This window comes from Taeniopygia guttata, chromosome 1 (genome assembly GCF_048771995.1).
Source record: "Taeniopygia guttata chromosome 1, bTaeGut7.mat, whole genome shotgun sequence".
NCBI classification, from domain to species: domain Eukaryota; kingdom Metazoa; phylum Chordata; class Aves; order Passeriformes; family Estrildidae; genus Taeniopygia; species Taeniopygia guttata.
In genome coordinates this window covers 69,946,391-69,970,084 of record NC_133024.1, presented here as the reverse complement: position 1 = coordinate 69,970,084, position 23,694 = coordinate 69,946,391, and the positions used below count along the sequence as shown (strand labels likewise).

General features: G+C 41.5%; 1 protein-coding gene and 1 long non-coding RNA gene across 10 annotated transcripts; one reads left to right on the top strand and one right to left on the bottom strand.

Annotated features, from left to right (window-relative positions):
* Positions 1–179: 179 nt before the first annotated feature.
* Positions 180–22,379, top strand: LOC140684413 (uncharacterized). Of its 9 annotated transcripts, none has more exons than XM_072930854.1 (6): positions 203–233; positions 2,091–2,174; positions 3,194–3,313; positions 5,264–5,301; positions 6,910–7,041; positions 10,701–22,379. In XM_072930854.1, the coding sequence occupies exon 6, from the start codon at positions 17,821–17,823 to the stop codon at positions 18,628–18,630; it is 810 nt and encodes a 269-aa protein (XP_072786955.1). In that variant the 5' UTR covers positions 203–233; positions 2,091–2,174; positions 3,194–3,313; positions 5,264–5,301; positions 6,910–7,041; positions 10,701–17,820; the 3' UTR covers positions 18,631–22,379. The 9 variants fall into 9 exon arrangements, 8 of the variants coding, with proteins under 8 accessions (XP_072786958.1, XP_072786962.1, XP_072786947.1 ...); XM_072930850.1 differs by having other exon boundaries at positions 5,214–5,301; XM_072930844.1 differs by having other exon boundaries at positions 206–233; positions 3,194–3,744; positions 5,214–5,301; positions 6,910–7,061.
* LOC121470106 (uncharacterized) lies at positions 3,969–23,689 on the bottom strand. Its single transcript, XR_012056662.1, has 3 exons — positions 23,504–23,689; positions 15,157–15,223; positions 3,969–4,106 (listed from the first exon to the last, which is right to left on the bottom strand). It is a non-coding gene; the product is annotated as an uncharacterized lncRNA (long non-coding RNA).
* Positions 23,690–23,694: the final 5 nt, after the last annotated feature.

Below are 23,694 nucleotides of genomic sequence, written 5' to 3'. Positions count from 1 at the left end.
GCTGGTTAGACGTTGGAATGGGCTGCCCTGGGAGGTGCTGGAGTCAGCGTCCCTGGACGTGTTTAAGGAAAGACTAGAGGTGTACCTCAGTGCCATAGTCTTGTTGACATGGCAGTGTTGGGCCACAGGTTGGATTCGATGATGCCAGAAGTCTTTTCCAATCTAACTGATGCCCTGTTTCTGTAACGCGGGCGGAGCGCGCCCGCTCCCTCCGTCCCGGACGAGGAGCCCAGGTGAGGGCAGGCGGCAAGGCCCTGCTCCTGGCGGGTTCCTGGTGGGGAGGGAAGGCGGGCGGGGCAGGGACCAGGTGTTGGGTTGTGTCAGGGGAGGGGGCACGGAAGGCCTGTGCGGTAGGGAGTTAAAAGTGGCGACGCTTGCAGCGGTCCTGCGGCCCCCCGTGTGTCTGTCACAGAGCTCAACTTCACCTCGTTCCCTGATGTGGCTCTTGTCCCAGAGCAGACTCCCACTGCTGAGGGCATGAGGAGCAATGGGTCACGAGCAGGGTTGGAGGCACTGCGGGAACCCCGGGGTACTGAGCAAGGCAGGTTAGGTGAGCTTCCACAAGGGCTGACCCCGCACTGAAGATTTCCTAGGCTTTGATGGCCCATATGGATGTGTTGCTCATGTGTGATCCTAATCAGAAACAACAAAAGCATGAACAAGTTTAGGATAGCCTTCTCAAGGGCAGAAGAGTTTCTCGTGAAATACAGATGACAGAAGATGAGTTTACAGAGTTGTTGTGGTAGAGGTGTTAGCTGAGAAGCATTACAGAATGACTTGGTTGGCAGTAACACTTGTGCCAAATGACTACTACTCACTATGAATGCTTCAGAGTGTTGTTTTTTTTTTTTTTCTCATTGCCATAGTTTTAACAAAGCTCTCTAGGTCTTGGTTGGTAACATTCAAATATTTGTTAGTTGATCACATTCAAAAATTGGGCCATCTGGAATTAATGATAAGGTCATATGAAGTAAAGCAGAGAGTAAGTTAAATGTCATTTGTATGTTGGCAATACCAGTATCCTTGTTATGAGAGTAGTTCACCCAGTGACTCCATGTGAATGTGGAGAAAGAAAGACTGATGAGAGAACAGGTGCATGCAATTTTCTATTACTTGGGTCTTTGGTTGAGGGCCTTCAAAAGGTACTCAGTCTGTTTTAGCAAACTGTATCTTCCACCTCTTTCTGATATGGCAGCCAGTGCTGTGTTGTCAATATTACAAATGTTCTGGTACGGGCTCTGAAACATGGAAAGGCTTTTTTGCCCTCTATCCACTGACAAAAGGTGACCATCTATCACTGCCATCAAAGTAATTTTAGTTCACTCTCCTTTCCTGACCTGAATTCAGAGTCATGAATTCAGTTACACAGAGCAAAATTTCAGTCATTTTAACTAATGGCATATCAGAATTTATCCAGTTTTCTTTTAGCATGTGTTGCTCACTGAGTGTCATTCTGTGAAGTGTTTGAGACATCTTCAAGAATCTCAGAACTCAAGTCCTTAGCAGGATACAAACCCTTCAAAAACACCTTCTCTGGGAAGCACAAATGACTGCACATTGCAAAATCACCCAGGAGTGCAATATGCAGGTTGAATGGTTTCCATCTCTACATGCTAATATACATTGCAAAAGCTCTTTCCTATTCCCAGAAACTAACTCACATGGGAAAAGCCTTTTTAATCCCAATATAAAACATAGAGGCAAAATATGTCAATTGTTAAATACCCTGCAAAATCCCACTTCTTCTGTAAAACTTGCAGGAAATTCCTATTGCCTATTTCTGTTTCCCTCTAGACAGATAAAGTATTTTCCATCCCAATCTTACAGTCTGATACATAGTATTTGTACAAACACCTTAAAAGGACTTTACTTTCTGTGGAAGCCAATAGCAAGCACTTCATGAGTGCTAGCAACATCTTAGAAACATCTTGTAAAGGATGGCTGAGAGATTTGATTTCTAAATGCCAGATCCCTTGATGTTGAATACATGACCACAGCACAGGCAAGGAGATTTAATTCGTTGTTCTGACAGGCATATTCAGGTTTTCTTTAAGTAAAAACAAATAAGTAGGTCATTTGTCTTTCCTCAGATGACATTCCTGCCTGGAACAGTTACAGCTGCAGCGTGAATGGAGAGCTATCCTCATATGGCTGCAAGCACGCAATGCTGATGGGTGAGTTAAGTGTCCTCAGCCACCCCTTCTCTCTCTGCAGTAAATTCACCTCCTCGTGGGCGCAGGCTCCCAGAACGAAGCTACTGCTGTGCTCATGCTGCTCACAGCTGTGCTGCTGTCACTGTGCTGGTACAGTTGTGAGTGCTAGAACACACGCCTTGAACAGCTAGAAGACTCCTGGTGAGTCAGAGTCCTGTTGCACCCCATGCAGTATCACTGCACGGTGGTTTACGGCACAAAACAAAGATCTCTATGGTTTATAGAAATGATGCTGGCAGTCTGGTAGATATAATAAAAGTTTCACCAGACAAATTGAATTCTATGGTGACAAATGTCATCAGCTACTGTATGCTGCAGCCCTAAAATGTTACATCCCTTTGCTGTCCTGCTTAGTTTGCTCTTCCATGCTCTTGTAAGCAGAAATAATTACATTTAGCAAGATGTCATACCTGCTTTTTTAAAAAATGCTTTCTGTGTGGTGACATCAGACTTTGTACTAGAGGTGTTTGCATTGATGAAAATTTGAAAAAGCAAATGAAAATACTAATAAAATATTTTCTGAAATGTTTAAAATGTAATTTTTCTTTAAGAGTCAATGCCCACTGAATAGTTATGCAACAATGCTTAAATGCAGTCTTTTCTTAGTCTCTCATTAGGCATAATGATTATAATGTAAAGTCACATCAAAAGACAAAAGCATACCATGAAACAAAACCCTTGTGAGTCCTGTCATTCTCAGGAAATCGTGTTTGACAGAAACTTATTTATTTTAAGTTTCGTTACAAAGTACAAAAAAAAAAAAAAAAAAAAAAGCCAAGTAAACATACATCTCCTCATGCCTGAAGGTCTACTTCCACATCTCAGTGTCTTTTAAGAGCGTTAGGCCATGTTCCAAGTGGGATTCACTCTACTAGAACTCCAATCCCCTCAAGAGCATTAGGCTTAGTGCCAGCATTCATTTACTCTTGAAGCAGCTTAAATTAACTCCTGTTACATTCTGTCTAAACCCTTTCTTACAGAGTAAGAGTTGAGAGCTGGATTCAGTCAGTTAGTCTGAAGGCCACCCATCATGCTTGTCTGTCTTCCTGGACTTAAAATGCTGCATAAACTGGATTGGGGAAGTCAGTGATCAGCTGTTTGTAAGTTGAGGGGGGAAGCTGGCAAGCCATCTTTTGTATACTTGTCCCCATTTTATGAGAAATAGCGTGGGGGTTGGTTTGACTTATTTAACATAAGTACATATGACAGTAAGCTCCAACCAAATGTGAGATTTTAGTAGGCTGTACAGTGTGCTAACAGTATTTTGATACTTTCCTGGCATAGCTGAACAGACAGCTAATCAAAAGACAGCAAATATCACTGCTTGGTTTTGTAAGTCAAGAACTGGATTGTAAGATTATAGTTTGTCCAATGTCAGACAGAAGATTGAAATGAAAGGTCTCACAAAGCCAGACCTTCCTTAGCTCTTCTTTGGACTTATATGGTCTCTTAAGAATATAATTTCGGTTTTACTTTAGCAAACATGAGAACAGATTGTTTGGCTATGAGTACAAGGCAAACACTGAATCAGGTAAGGATGCGAGCACAGGGAAGACAAGTTTTCTGAAAAGCAATTAACACAAAATGTTCTTAGCACACTTAGAAAAGTACAGGGTAATTGACAGAACTGGACAGTCATTAAAGTTGGTCAGCTGATACCTTGGTCTCTGTCCAGAGGCTCAAAAGTCCTGCACCAAGGTCTTCATGGTGAAGGCTAGAAGCTGGCTTCAGAGATTTCCAAAGCTGCTTTGTATGACTGTTATTCATAGAATAGTTAGAACCTTTCAAGGTCATCTAGTCGACTTCCCTCCAATGAGCAGAAACCTCTTCAGCTAGGTCAGGTTGCCCAGAGCCCTGTTCAGCTTTGACCATTTTCATAATTTCTACCCATCCCTGCTCCACAAGAAAAAAAACAAAACCACAGATAGAGGAGAGATTACTTTCAAGGAATCTGAATTACCTTCCTCCAATGAAGAATCTTTTAAGCTGTTAGTTTCTAAAAAGTCCAGTTGTTTTGTATGCTTTGGAGATGATGGAAATGTAACTAATTACCAGACAGTCAACATTTATCTCCTAGTGGTCTGAAAATAAATATGAACATTTTGTGGCTAGATAACACCATTCAGCTCATAAATAAGACTTCACAGCAATCTTTGCAGTTAGGAGCTACACTATAAATATAGCTTATCTTCAAATATTTTCAACTTGCTAAAGTTACTTGAAAGCTTATCATGATAGAGTCCATTTAAAAGGAAAAGAATTAAAATTTATCTAAGATATGTGTCCCCAAATACCTCTCATAGCATTCATTTATACTGACCTTTCTAACTCACTGTCTTCCCACACTCTTTGTATGTAGTTAGCTGAGAAACATTGCTGATGTATGTAACAAATTCCTTCAAGCTTCAGAATTACTTTTTTAAAGTGAAGTTGAAAATCAGAGAAGAAAGGTTGAAAGCAAAATTCTTACTTAAAAAAATATGAGAATGGAAGATAACAGTAATGGAATTGGAAAGTTTTTAAAATGCAGTTTCTAAGTTCACAGTGACCTTTTTGTGATAAATATTTGATTTATTAAAGATATGGCACACAGACTGTTTAAGTATTAATGTGAATACAAAAGGCAGATCAAAACTGATATTCTTTGGTGAAGGAATATTCATTTTTTAAATTTGAAAAGTTTATTTGCTATTACTTTCTAATTAAGGCCATAGGTCTCAGTTCTGTGACAAGTTTCAGATAGTATGCCTAATTGTAAGCACTTTGAAAAATTCTGTACTCTGAAGCAAGACTATTTCAACTGCATAAAATTAACTGTATACATAAATCTTTGAAGATTCAAGATTTTTTGCTATTAGATGTGAACAGTAGTTCAACTGCTGTTTTTAATGATAAGATCCCATGGCACTTTTGAAACAATAATAGAAGTCCCCTGAAAATGTTTTAAGTAATGGAATTACATTATGTATTTTAGCACTTATATTCTCCTCACGTTTTCAGCTGAACAAGTTGTCCTTAATTTTTCTTCCTTTGAAAACATTCTTCTGCAGTGCTGCTAGCACTAGGTCTCAAAAAGAGAGACCTATAGGTAAGTGAAATCCTATCATTTTGACCTTTAACCTATCTTTTTATATACATACAAATATATGCAAATTTATATATGTATTTTGCTTATATTAATCATAGGATTTCCCAAAATCTTATTACCCGTGCTTCCTATGTAAATACAGAATTGTGTTGCTGGGACCTTGTTGTATTTCAGGGAGTGTTTCTCTTTTCTTTCATTCTCTGAAATCGGTGTGAGCATTGCAATCAATTTTAATTATACCACTATTTCAGCCTGAGTTTTATAGGAAGAGTTGGCAGAAATAACTATAGTTAAGATTGCTTAAGACTTTCTGTTGTATAGATTCTGTACTTAAAAAGAGAGAGGGATAGAAATTGTATGTAAGGGTACAATAAAACATGTCAAGATTAGCAAAGTTAATTTTAAGTGTGTTACCTGAAAAACGAAAAGGATTTATTAGGGACTCTGACTTTATGTCTTTAAAAGCAATGTTACTGAAACTGATATAATTTAAAATAACTATTATTATGTAGTTCAAAAAATACTATAAAGATGGCAAGGCATTACTTCACAGTATTACCAAAGAAACAATTATAGAATTATCAGTATTATAACCTGTAAAATATTTTTTAAATATGTGTTTTCTGGAAATGTTGAAGTAGATTAGCATCATATATTTATTTCTTGTTTCTTTCACAGACCGCAGTCTAAAGCAACTATTAATAACATGTTGCACTGCTACTGTGATTTATTAATGAAAGTTACTTTAATTATCGCATCCTTAATACTACTGAAGATGGTGAAGTGTATATAATTTCTGTGAAAAATAAAGGAATAATAAAACTCTAAATTACTGTTTTCTGTAATGTATTCCATTATTTCAAATGGTGTTTTGTTCTTTTGCTCAGAATACTTTTTATGAGCTGTGATTGCACCTATTTTTGTATAAGCACCTATTTTTGTATAAGCAGAGGGAAGGCATGATTATTTTCCATGTATGTGTTTAGTTGGTTAGTATTATCTAACCTAATAGAATGAGTGTGTGATAGACATACAGCTTCACTATAAAAGATTCTGTGATCCTTTCATAAAAAACTTGGAAGTCCTAATATGAAGTTCATTGTAGTCAGCAGAATCTTTTTCCATAAATGTCTGCATTTGGCACTTGCAGAGCTGAAAAACAGCTTTACTATTTGTGTGAATATTGTGGGCAGTCTTGATATATTTGCTGGTGAGGGATCCTCAGTCTGTAGCTGCATCAAAGCTGCTGTTGGATCCACTCACAAAGGCGCAGTAACAATGGCACTAATAAAAATCCCTGACAAAGCTATGGATAAAGTTGACAGTCCCCATTTGGCAGTTGTCAGGCAGGAGCTGTTTTGCTGACCACACCCAGAGAGGATTTCCAAGCCATTATATAACCTTTTTCTAGAGAAGTGAAAGTTCTTGAGGGGACTTGAAGGGGTTGGTATTCTGGAATATCAGAATTGCATGTGTCCGAGAAGGCATGAGCTATGCCGAGAGCAAAAAGTTGACACACACAGACTGTCTCATGTTCACAAGGCTTAGAGAATTTTCTGCTCACAAGGCATTTCTATTGCTTATGGGTCTCTTGTTCCTACTGCTTAGGTGGAGACACTCTGTGGCTGGTCTATAATGGAGAGATTTAGTTGAAGTAGTCCAGAGGATCCACAGCAAATCAGCCGTAACCTAATTTCTGAGGAGCAGAAGAGACTGGTGGAACTAAAGCTTGCGAAGGAGGTTTGTGTAAAAGGGCAGAGGTGTGTAAGACATGGGTAAGGTTCATCTCACTAAAAAGAAAAGTCTACATATAGGTGTCTGTATCTGAATTTATCGTCTTATGCTCTTGTTAATGGGGTAAGTGTTCATCTATGGAATGAGTTGTTTCATCCCAAGATAATTGTTGAAGTGGCTCAGTTGAATCTCAAGCAAAGAAATACCCATATCCGTCTCTCTGACTGTAAGGGGAACAGAGATTATTTTTGTGCAGCTGTAAATGTCTGCACTGTAAACTGCTTTTCTTTACTCTGTCTAGTTTCTGCTGAGATTTTTGGAAATGAACTCTTGCAGATCTGGATATAAAACTTGCTGGGCACATATGCTGTCAGAGTTGGCAACAAAGGAGATAGAGTTTGATTATGGGGTGCCACCCTGATGACAGATGAAAGCAGAGATGTGTTACTTCAAGGTGCAACTGAAGGAAGAATGTTGCATGGGAGAAGTTGTGAGATCCTCATTCCCTCCCTGTGTACTAACTTGTTACTAGGCTTATGAACATCTGTATTTGGGAGCACTGGAATTTATGTCTTATGGAATTTATGTCTTTTTTGTGTCTTGACTTACATGAAAAATACATATATACTTTGTCAGTTCAGACATTACTGCTATCATTTGCTGCAGAGGGAGTTTGGAGAGAGGTAGATTATAATACATCAAATTATTATAATACATCAGATTATAATACATCTACAAAGGTAGATTATCCAGTGTTCCAAAGGATGCCTGCCTACTTGCCTGTGGTAGTTGAAGGCATTTAGGAGTGCTCAGCATACCATGCTAGATTGCTTAGGTGGGTGGGGTTCTGAGACAAGGGAGGGGGTGACTGATGACAGAAGCTGTTTATTGTTCTTCACATCAGCAAGAGAAAGTGCCATTTTCACTCTAGAGGACCTTAGGTCAGTCAGGACCCTCCCACTCCATAAACCCTGAGAAGCTCCAGGAAGCTTACACCAGTGAAGCACTGAGGAGCAGAAGAGTCTGTGGGTAACCTGCTGGAAACCAGGGACTATCATGGTGTGGCCTTACCCCAAATCTACCCCGAACAGTGGTCTCAGTGCTGGTAACATCTCAGCACCCGACGAGCCCACTGCTCTTGTCAGACCTTGATGGACAAAATGGAAGGCAAGTTTGAGGAATAAGTATTGCATTATTATATTGAGTAAATTGTAGGCTAGCCATTTTTGTTACAGATTAAGTAGGATCTAAATTACTTAACACTCATGGAATCTCTTTTGTCTTCTTCTTTTAATGTACTCTCCACCTCAATCTCTTTTTATATAATTTCTGTTTTATTATATGTAATACTGGTGTATTCAGCAGCTAGGTTTACTTGCTGATTGCCAGAAACTCAACTCGGATGGTTGAGTTGGGATACCATAGTTGGGATGGTACCAGAATCCCTGCAGGGAGAGCAACAGGGGACTCTACTGCTCTGAAAGGTCAGGGTACCTTATCAAGAACTGGGTGTTACAGCATCCATGGAGGGTCACTAGAGGTTGATTACCTTCTTTTTTTGTACCATGAAGCACATTAGGCTGGAATGACTCATCTAAAATCTTAAAACAAGGCAGTGACAGAGCTGGAAATAATCCCCAGAGGCAGGTGCTATTTGTAACACAGTTTCTGCAAATATTACTTTATTTAGACAGTTTTTGGTCCACATTTTGCAAATTAATATAAAAAATTCTGCATTACCAAACTTTTGGTGTCCACATTTGATTTTAAATTCAAGGATATCTGTCAGTCTGATGCTGCTACTCATCACTTTCTTACATCCACCTTAGTAGTTTTAAAATTTTCCTAGCTATAATTCCACTGATTCTAATTTGCTGTAACTTACATTCTGAAGAGAGAGGACAGACTATGGTCCAATAAAAGCAAGTAGCAAGAAGATGTAAGAAAAAATGTCTAAAGCATGGTGGGAACCACTACCATTAACTTTATGCCTTATTTATTGCACCTGATTCTAATTCCTTTGTATATAATGGTACCTTATTTAGTGCACCTTATTCTAATTCCTTTGTATATAATGATACAAGTTTAAAATCCCATGTATTCCCTAAGACTGAGACAATCTCTAAGATTTTAAGATGCTTGAAGTAACTAGCAAAACTTCAGACTTCAGTCCAGAACCTACCTTTTGTACTTTTACATACATATGATGGCCTAGAACTTAATCTGCCTTATTCATCATCTTTATCCCCTACCCTTAGAAACAGCTTAGCCAGAATAAATAGTGGATGTTCTATATGAGTGCGTTTAGACTTTAAAGTCTTCTATCCTGCCTTCTCCTGTGCATCCTGGAGTTACAGTACTGATACTGTACAAAACACAACTCTATTGTCACAGAGGTAATAAATACTACTGTGTGTTAGGCTTGTGAGTACAAAGTGAGGGTTATACTGTCCTGTAGCAAATCAGAGAATGGTAAGATGTTTACTCACTAAGGTGTCTTGTCTTGTTTCTCCATACCTGATCTTATACCAGCAGTTATGAAAGTAAAAATTACTGCTGTGGTTTTACGCAAAAAGAGAAATTATGCAAGAGCAAATTTAATGGATTTTTTGACCACTTTGTAGTCCTTAGAGTCTGCCACATTTTCCCCACCACTCAGATGATTTTAAATTATAAGTAGTTTTGCAAAGCTGTTACCATTATTTTCTCAGCTCACCCAAAGTTTTTGCAAGACTTATTATCTGTGATGAATCACATCTTTTATTCATATAGTTATAAATCCATTAAAGCTGTCAGGTATAATTTGCTGCTTTTTCTCCTTTAGATTCAGCATGGTTTCTGAAAATAAGCTAATTTAATAAGTAGGGAATCTAAGTTATAATCAAATTTATTATATTTACCAGACTTAAATTTCAGATGTGATAACATTAAAATGTGCTTGAAGAGGAAATAACAGAATTGCCGGTGGGCATTGAATTAGCAGCCTGAAAAATATCTAAGAATGTTATGATCCAGGGTGTTATGATGATGAGAGGAGGAAGAGGAGTTCTGTTTATCTGTTCCTTTTACATGTTGCAAACTGTAATGAAGGTTAGAACCCCAGGCCAAAGCTTCAATTCAAGGGAAAGAGTGTTTTCTTTTTAGAATTTTTAGTGACTTAGAGTGTGCCTTTATACTGTAGCACTGCAACTCTACCTACAAATCTCTAAATTTCTGTTAGAAAGGACATGCTGCTGTTCGTATGCTTGTGTGAGTGCTTGCCACTGTACATGGCGTACCAGACGTAATCCCATGAGTTCTGCATCCACCAAATTTCTGATGAATTCTGGATGAGATTTGTGCTTGGAAGGCTTCTGGATCAAGGTTTCATGTCAGGAAGTGCTGAGTAAAAGGCCTGTTCAAAACCAATCCAACAGAAACACAAAAAATGAAGTATTTTCCTTTTCTGTAGCTCATGTTAGTCTCCTCTGAGTCTTGGCCCCCCCAGTCCTCTTAACCAAGTTTGTGGCACAGATTGCGTTTTATTTATTGATATATGTTAAGACAGCCTCTTATTTTGGGATTACATCAGTTGCATTTGTATTGTGGAGATTTTTAATTCCCAAAGGTGCCTTTTGTCTTTGTGTATGCAATTTAAAATGAAGCAGAGTTTTTGTTTTTCTCAGGGACTTCTACAGACTTTCAGATACTTAAAATCTGAAGTTATGTTTCTTTTTGGTCCATCATCTGTTAAAGACTGCTGGCTGTGCTAAAACTGGCAAAAGAGTTAAACAAGGATAAAAAAGAAGTGTTCCAGAGAACTGATACATCATGGGGTATTCCTCTCCTGGTAGTACATTGCCACTTAGAAATCACTGGGAATAATGTTCACACAAATACAAAGAAAGACAATTTTTTAAAATTACTGAACTTTTGCTTAATATTGAAAAGCTTAATTAAAAGAAGATCTTGAGGTTTGAGCATTTCTAGTGACCACTTTGTGCAAAGGAGATTGTCTCTGTGTGGATGTGCTGCACCATTGGCAGGACACAGTAAGTCAGTTGTTCATCTGGCTCTACTGTAGTTCTAACCCTCCACAACTGAGAATGCTTATGTCATGAATGGGAGGAGGAGGAGGAGGATATTAGCCCCTGGATAATTCAGAAGATGTCTGTGCTACAATGCAGAGCCCTTGGTGCTGAAGGTAGTTTTGACAGAGACGTTATGGCACAGGGGCCATAGCTGGTATGAAGATACAGGGTTTCGCTCTATAATTTTCATATTTAGTCCCTGTTTTACAGATACAGTTATCTGAGGAGTCTCATAGTTTGAAGATGACAAATTCAGTAAAAAGGTGAAGAGGATCTTATTGTTACAGAAGAAGAATTAAATGAACTTTTAGTAGAAAGGTAGGAACACGATGAAATCTCATAATACCTGCAAAGACTGCAAAGTCTCTGGATATTATTCTTAAGAGGAAAATGCTAGAATTTTATGCTAAATGCTCAGTGATTCAGAGCTTGAGGACATGGTACATGAGTAAGTATTTCTTAGTTTAGTCATCAAACAGCCACATTAAAGCATGACTAAGAAGAAAGGCAAGGCAGCAGTGAAATGTGGAGCTGATGAGATAGCTCCATACTGAGAGCAGAACTGGAGATGAGATCAAAGATGATTGAATTGAGTTGATTGCACCTTGTTCAAAAAGTAAAGAAGCAGGAAAGGGTAAGAACCTTTCAATAATTGTAAGCAATCAGAGGGAGAAAACAATCCCTAGAAGACAAGACATAAAAACAGCTCACATGACAATGTAATCTCATAGCTTATGCTGTCAGCAAAAAGAGATTGGATGAGTTTCTGCAGACTCAACAGTAATTGCCATGCAGAGGCAGTCATTCAAATGCTGAAACTGATGGGAACCAGCTAGGCTGTCGTGACTGGGAACAGATATCCTCCGAAGAGCATGAGGCAGCATTCTGCAGTGTGAGAAATCCTTGCCTGTCAGTCTAAACTGCTGGTTTGCTTGGTGGACTGAGACCTGCATCTTTCATGAGACAGGAATTTTGCCTTTTTGTTCATTAGTGTCTGTAGATACCAAGTCTGGTTCTCAGTGAAGATGGAACATTTTTTTGTTTGTTTGTTTTGTTTTGGTTTGTTTTTTTTTTGTAAATGCAGCCTAATGAACATTAATTTTCAGCAGTTACATGTATTCTAAATATCAGCATTAGGAAGAGCCTGCATTTGTGAATATATTCAAGAAAGAGTACAATGTTGGGAGCTTTTCTTTTCCAGCTTAGTGTAAATTAATGTTTTGTAATGTTCTAGGCATATCTGACCTCAAGTTGAACTGTTTATATTCCCCCTTAGAGAAAGACTACTTAAGTTCATGTAGTTCTATACCATCAAGCAGTTGAAACTGGAGCCACTTGTGTAAATCTTCCCTTAGGAGGTTTGAGGTTGCTGCTGAATATTTCTGGCCCATGGACAGAGGTAGGATTTACATTATCAGCCTCTCAAGGGTGGCTGAAGTCTTGAGGGTCAAAGCAGCCACAGTTAGCCAGCCCTAAGCCCCTGAACACACAATAGCTGTGAGCTGTATGCCTGTGCTGCCCACCTAAAAAGTGTAGGGGAGGAGTCAGACTGCTCTGTGTTTAATGAGAAAGAGAGTAAAGACTGTGATCTCTGTTCTTAAATGCTGTTTAAAGATGTAAAAACTATCTAATTTTACCTTCTACTCAAGAATAGCTTATCTAAGGACTACTCCTGAAAGGAATTGCTGGGAAGGCCAGTTACAGGCAGAATTTAGTATTGAACTTTGAAATGTTCTTTGTCTCATGTTGTATATTGCATGCTGTCAAGTTGTCTGCACCAGCTTTTTTTCTCAGTTTGCTTAAGAATCATGTGAATTAAGAGGTACTATGAATTAAAAAGTACTATGCTTATTAGCCTTCTTGGCAGCTCATGTTTGTTCTCCATAACATTTACCCCTGTGACTACCCAAATACTCCAGAGCAAAGATCATAGCTGTATATCCATGAAATAGAAAATCTTTAGTGATGTCTGTGTATCTTATAAAATAGGAAACCTGTGGTGGTTAGTCTGGGTTGACATAATTTTCAGAAGGGCTGAGGAGGTATGAAGTGGTATAAAGTGAGTAAATTTTTATATGCAAAAAGGGCCACAGATTAGTTGAAGTGGGATCTCACTACAAAAAAAAATGAGGCCAGGAATTTTAAACAGTGGGAGCTTAACCTCAGGTACTGGAATCCTTATCCTTGCTTAGGATATATGTAATTAAATATTAAAGACATTGAGGAGTCACAGCAACCTCATGCAACACTCTAGACTTGGGGCAGAGTGCCTGGGAAGGTGCCTGGTGGACAAGGACCTGGGTCAACAGCAGCTGAACATGAGCCAGGGTGTGCCCAGGTGGCCAAGAAGGCCGATGGCATCCTGGCCTGGGTCAGCTCTGGTGTGGCCAGCAGGAGCAGGGCAGTGACCGTCCCCCTGTGCTCAGCGCTGGTGAGGCCACACCTCCAACCCTGTGTTCAGTTCTGGGCCCCTCACTGCAAGAAAGACATTGAGGGGCTGGAGCGTGTCCAGAGAGGGGCAACGGAGCTGGGGAAGGGTTTGGAGCACAAGTCTGATGATGAGCAGCTGGGGTTTTTCCACCTGGAGAAAAGGAGGCTCAGGGGCAACCTTACCACTCTCTACTACTGCTTGAAAGGAAGCTGTAGCCAGGTGGGGGTCGGCCTCTTCTCCCAAGTAACAAGTCATAGGGTGAAAGAGAACAGCCTCAAGTTGTTCTGGAGTAGGTTTAGACTGGATGTTAGGAAAAATTTCTTCTTGGAAAGGCTTCTGAATTGTTGGAACAGGCTGCCGTGGGAAGTTGTGGTGTCATCATCCCTGGAGGTATTTAAAAGTAATGTAGATGTGGTGCTTAGGGACATAGTTTAGTGTCATGGTTTAGGTGGACATGGCAGTGCTGGGTTAATGGTTGGAGTCAATGATCTTAGGGTTCTTTTCCAGTCTAAACAACTCTATGATTCTATGAAGAGATCTTAATGGACCTAATTTTCTCCAAGTATTTCCTGCAGTATTTCACTTACTGAGCACTCATGTAAGGCATCCTCAGAGGTTTTGAATGTAATTGTCCAAAAAGAGGCACCAATGAACAGTTCTGAGAATCTTAAATATATAATTTAAAGTTATTTCAGTAATGGAAGTTTTTTGATTCTCTGTTCTTGAAGAGAGACTCCACTTGTAAAACATCCTTATTAGAAGGCTGACATTTTTCAAAACATGTTACCAGTACAGTTATTTTTTGAGTGTGACATTCATGTGTGTTATAAATGAGTGTTTGAGATAACTTTAAAATTGCTTAAAAATTGCTTAAAATGCTTACAGATTTATTTTTACCTTTCAGAAATGTTAAGAAATGAGCTTAATTCTCACTGTTCATAGACAACTCTAATGCCTCAACTTTTCAGTAGCATTGAAGTAAAGTTTCAAAGTGAATTTGAAGTGTTTCATAGACTCTGCAATATATAGACTTTGCTTAAATCCAAAGAAAATGGAAAATATAATAATAATAACTCCCAAGATTTTCTCTTGTCTGAATACTGTGCAAAGATGGTTTAAATGACTAGACAAAAAATTATGTAAGCAGCATATGACCTAAATTATAAATAAAATATGGGGGCTACTGGACCAAAATCTGCTTGTGGGAAAAATTTAGTGACAATCAAATCTACAGAGAGGACTGTTCAAGAACGTTTACTAAACACTCAGTTCTCACACTTTTACAGTTGAGGGTCACGTATTTTGTGCACCTGCACTGCAAACAGTCTTTCCAGAAATTCACTGCATGACTCTGCAAATGTCAGAGTTCTTGGATCTTTGACTCATCTCCCTGTTCTTGGTGTACCTGGATTTTGCTTTCATCTGTCCTTCTATGATGACTTCCACAGCTTCCTAATTATGTAAACTGTGACTAAGAATGGCCCACAAATTCTGAGTGTTTGCAGTGATGAACTATAAAAGGAATTTTTACCTGAAGGAATAAAATACTCAAATTTGCTTGTTTTGCATTTGTATCAATTGTTAAAGCCCCAGCAATAGAGTGGTGCTATGATAGCTTACCTAAGGTGGGAGTTTGCTCCAATTTTTTTTGAAGAGCAGGGTTTGCAGTGTCATTACCATCACTCCACTGGAAGACACAACCAGAGAACATCTAGTTGAGACAAAGGAGCAAGCTTATAAACTTGGTATATCAGAGCTCTCCTTAGCAGCCCCCAGTAGGGCAGCAGAGCCAGGTTCCAATGTACAGAGCTGGAACGCTCGGATGATTACAGGAATACAAAGTATGAATTCCAGAAAGTTCAAGCAAATTCCTTCTGCTTGTTCATATCAAGATTTATACAAATAGCATAACATGGGGTTTGGCAGGATAATTTTCCTTCAGTTTTGCCATGTGTTTCTTCACAAGCCTGTGCCCCATTAAAAAAAGCAGAATACTTAATACTAGATGTGTGCCTGGTGTCTCAACATTTGCATGCTTAGTTCTGTTGGCTGCAGTGTTACTGCAGTAAAGACAAAGTAGTCACAGCCAATTTGTTCGTATCTGCAGAAATGAGTTTTCACTGCTTAGTTGTGTGATAAAGTCAGTCCCTGAGAATCCCTGACAGTAATTGTCATTCTCCTCCTCAAACCTAGAGCAATATTTAAAGCAGAGGAAGCATAGGAACCTCCTGAACAATTTATTTCCCCATTGCCTGTCAGTGATTTCACTGCAATGCCTAGAAAAAGCAAAGTAGTTCAGGCGGTACCTATTTCTGGCATGAAATCCTAGTTGTGGATTCCCTGTGCTGATGTGTTTCTCAGATCCTCTCATGGATTTCTAAGCTTTCTTGGATTAACAGTTTCTGGGAGGGGACTAAAATTCCTAGGGTGGACTTCAGGTTTGCAAACTTTGATGAAATCTAAACAACAGGGTGGAAAAGCTGTTTTTTGTCAAGAGCAGCCATGAAGGCAGAGAAGCAAATTCTTGTTATTAGAGAGCTTTTCATCTCCTTGACAATTTTTTCTGGGAAATGAAGGGTAGGATGTAGAAACCAGCATGAATTTTGAGGAGTGGGGCCAAAGGAATGGAGATTCTTTTTTGTTCTGCTCCTCCTCAGGGAGGAGATATTCCAGCTATGGATAAAGATACAACCTGGTACTCAGAGGTGTTTTGGTGACCCTCATAAAACCAGTGCCTTGAAATCCAGAGAGAGGCAGGGAGAGTCACATTGAGGGCTGTATAGTAGCTCAGAACCACTATTAGTTTCTTTATCCTTCTCTGGTAAGCATGAATTAGCTTTAGACCTAGAAGAGGCAGCTATTACCATTAACTTCCTCCCTGTGTAACAGCAAACATGGGCTGTAGTTGTTGATGGCAAAGATCTGGAGTAGAAAAACTCCTTATCTGAAATACCTTAGATAAACATCAAAGACATTTCCAAGTCTTCACCTGCAAATAGGACAGCATAGAAAATATTGTTGGTAGCGCACAACAGCATATGAAAAGATTACACCAATAACACTTTGTACAGTGTGTCCCTTCTCTTCCCCCTTCATCTTTTATACCAGTTTTTTAAAAACTTAGGCTGGGCAAACATAAATGGCTTAAACAGAAGATGGCAGTCCTCTGTGGGGAATGGCTTAGGAATCTTGCAGCTCGGCTCCCCACAGCTACTGACTTCTCCAGAGCTTCTCCCCCTTTCCTCCCTGTGCAGGAGGGAAGGGTCTCCAGTCCTGCTGTCAAAGCAGTAAGTTCAGGAGAAACAAGCAAGATTCTAATCAGAGATACTTTTGTCTTGGCCAACCAAAAGGAAAGCATTAGTATATATTCAGGATAGTTATTTAAAGCAAATGGTTATATTCTGTTCCTTCACAATACTGAATCAGAGTGCAGTTATGTACTGTTGAGTTATTGATGAAATAGCAACAGAATGATTAAGAAAATCACCAGGCAAAACCATGCAAAATATGTAAGTTATCAACAAAGTAATTGGATAGCATTTAAGCAGATGAAACAGATACAGGCATGCAAAGGATTATAATAACTGTAGCAGAGAGTGGAGGCTTCCAAGTGACTGCATTCCAAGTGACCCAACTATATTTACTACCAGCAAACAGAGGACTTTCTCATTATTGCCCTCCCTCAAGAAATCACGAGAGGGGATGGTGACCCCAGAGGTATCAGTGATTCCCCAATAATGGGAAATTAGAGTGAGAGTAGAAAAGCCTTAGAGAGGAAGAAAACAAATTCTGAATTCTGTTAGATAGCTAACAAGCTATATTTCATTAAAAGGATAACTTTTAAGGCTGTTGTGGTTCAGTGGTTACAACAACAGTCAGAGTAAAAATGCAATATATATTACTGAAAATAATTTTTAAATTGAGCAGAGAGAAAAAGTATAAAATTTATTTGCAAAATGGCAAAAGTGATAAAGTCAAGCTGAAGTCTACAGGAAGAAAGTCAGTCACTGCCAGTTTTTAAAAAGACATGTAAATTTTCTAAAACATTTGTAAAACAAGCATTCCTAGTGATAATGTATGAAGTTCTGTTAGATGGACATAGTACACTTAAAATAATGTAGGAAAGGACTAGATTTTTATTGATTTGGAACCAGGAAGGAGGAAGATTATGGAGATGACAATACTGAAATATTTTCTAAACCATTAGCAGAAAAGGAGAATTCTTAGTAAATACAGACTATACAACTTAAAGAACTGAAATTACGATGTGTCAGAACGCTCCACATGAGCAGAGATGTCCTTCTTTTCCCAAACACGGCCTTCAGCATCACTTCTACCCCACTCAGCTGTGGGCTGCCTCCAAGTCCCTTCGTGGCCCGTGCCCGGCAGTCCCTTGTCCGCAGTGACTGCTCCCTTTTTCAGCACCAGCGGGTACACGATGCTTACCCAGCAGCTGGGGTGGACAGCCCCGTGCTCCCCTTTGGCTCCCCATCTGTAGCTGTGTTCGCAGCTATGGGGTCACGGTCAGCCACCAAACCGGCTGAAGGAATCGCAAAGACGAATGGCATCTCTGGCTGCCCCATTACGGTCTTGTTCGTCAGCTCGTCGTGCTGCTGGCTGGGGCCGTGGCGCTGGTCGCTCTCCCCGCAGCTGGCTGAGCGGCGCTGGACAGGCGCTCTGCTCGGAGCGCTGCTCCTGCCGCGCTGCCCAGCCCGGCTGCCCGGCTCCCGCAGCACAGCCCGGCCCCAGGGCACGGCCCCGGCCCGTGCCCGCGCTGCCGGCGCCGTGCGGCGGGGCTGTCCCGGGCGGGAGCCGGGCTCGGGCAGAGCGGGCCGCGGGCTCCGGCCCGGCACGGCAGCGCTGGCCGGGGGCACGGCGGGGCCGCCCCGCTGGCTTCGCCCGCTAGAGGGCAAGAGAGCCCCGCACAAGCGCGGCTGCCCCTGCCCGCAGCCCCTGGCCCGCCGCGCCCGGCCCCCCCTGCCCCGGCGGGGTCAGCGATGCGGCCCCGTGGGGAGCAGCCCCGGGTGGCCGCTGCAGGCCTGGCTCGGGGCCATTCGGCATGAAATGTCCTGGGTGTCGTGGAGGGAGAGGTAAGCCCTTCCATCGGGAAAGCTTTTAAGGCCTTTGGCCGTTCCAGAAAGCGGGCATAGAGCCATCATGGAGCTGGCACGGACCTAAACCGTCGGGGGGACGGCACACCGGGCTGCTGCCGTGCCCGCCGTGCCTGCCGCAGCGCCCATGGAGCGGTAAGTGGGGCACACACCCAGCTCCTGCCGGGCTGGGCAGGCGCCGACAGGCGCCTTCTCCCTGCCTGGCAAGGTGGCAAGGACCTGGCTGCTGTCTGCAGCTCCAGTCCAGGCTCTGGTAATTAGCATCCAGCTGATGGTCAAGCAGTGTGCCTTGGCTGGTGTACAGAGGCAGCCTCATCTTTCAGGCAGTGAACTATATACAGAGGAAAAATATCAGCGAAGGGAAGAGCCTTCGGGATGCCCTGCAGCCTGCTAGCGAGCCCTGCCGAGACTGCAGCTACAACTGAGCACCGACAATATGAGAGCATGAAGGAGGCAGAAACCTCTTCCCTTCCAATGCCATGTGTGCTTGGGCAGGGAAGGTGCACGAAGCAAAGCACTGGCCGTGGCAAAGAAGTTCTCAAAATGAGCAGTTCTGCAAGCCTTGCCACACAACTTGCTTGCCACGTCGAGGCCTCTGTGGTCACCTGCACACATGGCAACACTGATTTCCTCCCTTTTTCTCCTTTCAATCAGTGGCACTTTGGCTCTTGAGGTGGACAGACTTGCAACACAGTGGAAAATCAAATCATTACTAAAATCCGCAGATACAAGCTATGTACAAATAAAGACATCACAGAAAGTTCAAACATATTTGGCAGCTTTCACACTTACATCACCCTATCTTCAAGTATCACCAACAAGGACATGAATTCAAAAAGACTGTGTTGACACCTGTGTCAATGCACTTGACTTTATCCTAATAACTCCTTCTCTAGGATGATCACAAAGATCATGTTCTGCCAGTATTTGTTTATGTGATTCACTAATTCCTGTATACTGCAAAATACCATAACACCATGAAAAGTCCATGTCAAATATCCCACTGTTGTTGTGTATCGCATGGTGACACTGACACTGGTGTTTTCCAGGAATTTTCCATCTAAACTGCACGTTTTACACTACTGTAGTGTAAAATTTTGATGAACTGGCCTTTTCTTGCTTAATTTTGGAATTTTTATAGGAATCTTTTTGGTCATAAATACTGCTATTTTTTTCTGCAGTCTCTAAAATGAGAAAGCAAGTACATTCCTCCAGTTTAAATTTTCTGAATTTGTAGACATTTATTTTATTAATCCAGCTAACCTGAGTTCTATGGCTTTTTGTTTTGTTTTGACAAATGTTTTCTTTATTTCCAGTCAATCTAATGTTTGATAATCATGACTTTCAGTCATTTTTCATTGCTGAGATCACATCAGTTTTCTTTTGAGTGTTAATTTGTGTAGCTGTATTAATAGTTCAGTGCCCTCACCAGCCATTCTGGGGAAATGCTCAATCACATGTATAAGGCAGCAGGTGGGATCTATGCAGTCCTATCTAGACCTCTGTCATGTAGAAGTCTACGTCAAATATAGGCTCCCTCCATATACGAGGAAGAATTAAGCATCTTTAACGCATGAGTCATGTTATCCTAAAGTAGAATAGGTCAGATGATTTGTGCCCTAAAATTGTTCCTATTTATCTGTGTTAAAGAACAAGTCATTTATATCTTGATGTTTCAATTCTAGCAGCCTCAAGTGAGATGAGGTTAATTAATAGTCTTATATCCAAGTTTATGTCATGCTTTGAAATACCCTAAAATTCTTATTTGTTGAGAAAGCTGAAAATAGCATTACTTTTTATAATATTCTCCATTTATATATTAAAAAAAAGCTTTTCAAAGTTTTCCGCCTCAAGACATTTTAGTAAAAATGGCAAATGCCATGTGTTTCATGGGAAAGTCATAACACCTCTCTTTTTAATAACTAAGTCGTTCTGTTCTCTGTCTGCAAGATTGGAAAATAAATGAGTTAGATACATTAAAGGTCCAGAATAAGAACTTGCTCTTGGTGAAATTATACAAAGGGAGTTAAAAAAAAAAAAAAAACCCAAGAAAAAAACTGTTTCGGCAGGCTGAGTTATTTTTTATATGATACTCAAAAAATGATATATGAAAAGATCTTTTAAAACTAAACTAGGTGGCAGAGTACAGGTGAAACAGTTTTCTTTTAAAAGTGTCATAATATTTTAAACCTGACAGAGGTGCCACATTAGTGTGGTACATGTGAAGAGAATGTGTGCCAGGAACTCCTCAAGAAATGCAGGATCCTTCTGACCAGTTCTGCTCTCAGGAGTTAAAATCCTGCATAAAGCTGATGAGTAAGCTCCTGATGACTCACTGTGGCAGATGCAGTCTTTAATTCCAGGAGGGTATAAGGGAAGTGGGTGTGAATCTCGAGTAGAGGGGAGCTAGGGATGTTCCTGCCTCAGTGTCTTGGGGATAAAAGTGTAGGTTTTTAATACAGCCCCAGCTATCAGCAATGCCAAACTTTAGTAAGGGGTAAGTTTGACATTACACATCACACATAGATTTTATGTGAAGCAAGGTTGGAATACCACCTACTCACAGATGGGTATGATTTTGGGGATGTCCTGCATAATTCATGTGTGGCTTTGATACTTATAAGTAATTCAGACATCAAAGCCTCAACTTAGATAACACTTTTATAACACTAAACTACCTATAGCAAATAACCTGTAGGCTTTAATTTAAGTTCCCTCACAAAAAAAAAAAAAAAAAAAGGCAACTACACCAATACTTTATTCTTTACCTTAAGATATTTTTTGTAAGGTAAGCTGATGTGAAGTACAAGATAGAAAATACTGAAGCCTGGAATAAAGAAAAAAAACCCAAACATATAATACTCTTCACTGGGACTAGAAATGTAAATTTAAAGCACTAGAAAGGAGCTGGGAACCTCTTTCCTGAGAGCACACCAGATACCAGGCCCTTATGGTCACTTGGCAATATTCCCCCTCTGCTTTACCAGTGGCACAAACCTTTACTTTTACACTGTCCAACTTTTTAACAAGCAATTTTATGTTCTCTTCCAAGTTAGCCATTATGCATGGAAAAATCTCCCTATTAATAACCGTAAAGCTCCTTTATTGTTCTCCTTCAAATCTCCTTAAAACTTCCTTCTGACACCAAACACTTGTCACTGGCTGGGCCTGTTGCTTTTTATTCTCAAGGCTGTTTTTCCCTTATCCTTCCCCCATGGGTTTGTATTATACACCTGTTGTCTTTCATCATGGGTTAAGATCATAAGCTCTTTGGGCATAGACCATCTCTCTTATTACATGTGTCTACAGTATCCGACACAATGGAACTGTGAGCCCTGAACGGGGCCTCTGGATACTGCCATGATCCACTTGATAAAGAATGATGATTTTTGACATGGTGAGTTCTGCAGTTTTTCCCAAGTCATTCTGCAGTTGTTCATGCTGATATAACCAGTGTGTGAGAGCAGTGTCCTTAAATGCTTAAAAAAAAAAAAAAAAAAAAAAAAAAAAAAAAAAGCGAAACACTTCAGAAATATTTGTGGAGTGCAAGGACTTTACTGCTTTGGTGTTGGGTTTTTTTTTCTGTTCCTGCATATTGAAATGCATGGGCTGACCTGGAACAACTCTTTCTTTTTGTAGGTTTGTACAGAACTAGAGTGATATGACCCTGCTCTGAAGCTTCTGCATCCTGTCCTTCAAATTGCAATAAAGACTGTTAGAGTAAAATAAAAAGGGGGGTGGCTTCTGCACCACTGGCGTGAGTCAGTTCCCTAAAGGTCCGTGTGGATTCAGGACACAGCTTTTCCCTGCTGCAGTTTTCCTGCTAGACATGGAAAGTAGTCTCTCTCCCTCCTTTTGTGTTTAGTCACATTGGCAAGTAGAGGGATGCAGGAAAGCTGCACCAGCCAGAGCTGGAGTGCTGGCTTTTATGATGGGCAAGGCAACGAGAGCCAGGCCCTCCACCGCATGCCCATTGAGCAGGACATGCAGAATCGATTATTTTTAATTCACCCCCTTGCAAAATTCTCCTCCTCTAGAGTTCTCTTTGCAGGCTCCACCAATGACCTTCCCGGACCTCGCTACCTCAGAGGTGCACATCATCATTCACACTATGCAATCTCTTCCCCCAGCCCCCAATATATGTTTCTCCTCCTTTTCTCCCTACCTCTCTCTCCCACCACTATTCCCAAAAGAGCCTGTCTTTAGGTTTTGTGCTCAATTCAAGGGGCTGCCAGAGTGTCCTCTCCCTCGTGCAAGGCTCCGCATCGTGCCCAGTCCTTGAGCTCTGCTCAAGAACGCTTTTGCAAGTGCAGGAGACCTTCTGTCCCTTTGCTGATTCACACAGCTCTTTTCGAAGGGCAAAACCACAATAACGCCAATTGTGGGCATCATAAGAAGAAACAGAAACCTCTCCGCTTGCTGAGTCCCTCCCGACAGTTTCAAATAACTTCATTTTGGGGGGCGGGGGAGGGGTTGGGGGCAAAGAGAACACGTATTTCGCACTGCACCCCTATCTCCCCCATACCACCTCCTGCTCGCTTCTCCCTTCCCTCCACCGCGCTCTTACAAACCGGGGCCGAGCGAGGAGCCACGGGCGGCCCGCGGGGCGTTCCGGGCGGTGGCAGGGCCCCGGCGCTTCCCGCACCGGCAGCAGCATCCCCGAAAGTGCCCCCGGTAGCGCAGGGGCAGAGCGGGAGGGCTGCGGACTGCCGGGGCGGGGGGCCAGAGTGGAGAACTGCGGCGTGGGCAATACCGAACCCCACCACCCGCCCCAGCTCCCGAACTTCCCGCGCCCCGCCGGTTTGCCCGCCGGAGCTGAGTTTGAACCCCGCTTGGGACAGCGGCAGCCCGGTTACCTGCGGCAGAGCGGGCCGGGGCCGGGCTGCGGAGCGGTGCGGGGCGGGCTCGCCTCCGCCTCCCCTGCGGCGGGGCCGGGCCCCGGGCCGAGCTCCGGCTGGGCGGGCAGGGCGCTGCCCGCCCCGCTCCCCCCGCCAATGTCAGCGGGGACTCGGGCTATGCGGGCATCTCCCGAGGAGCCCGCTTCCCG

Coding starts and splice junctions, on each gene's coding strand:
- LOC140684413 (XM_072930857.1), top strand. CDS start 17,821: ATGAGCAGAGATGTCCTTCTTTTCCCAAACACGGCCTTCAGCATCACT.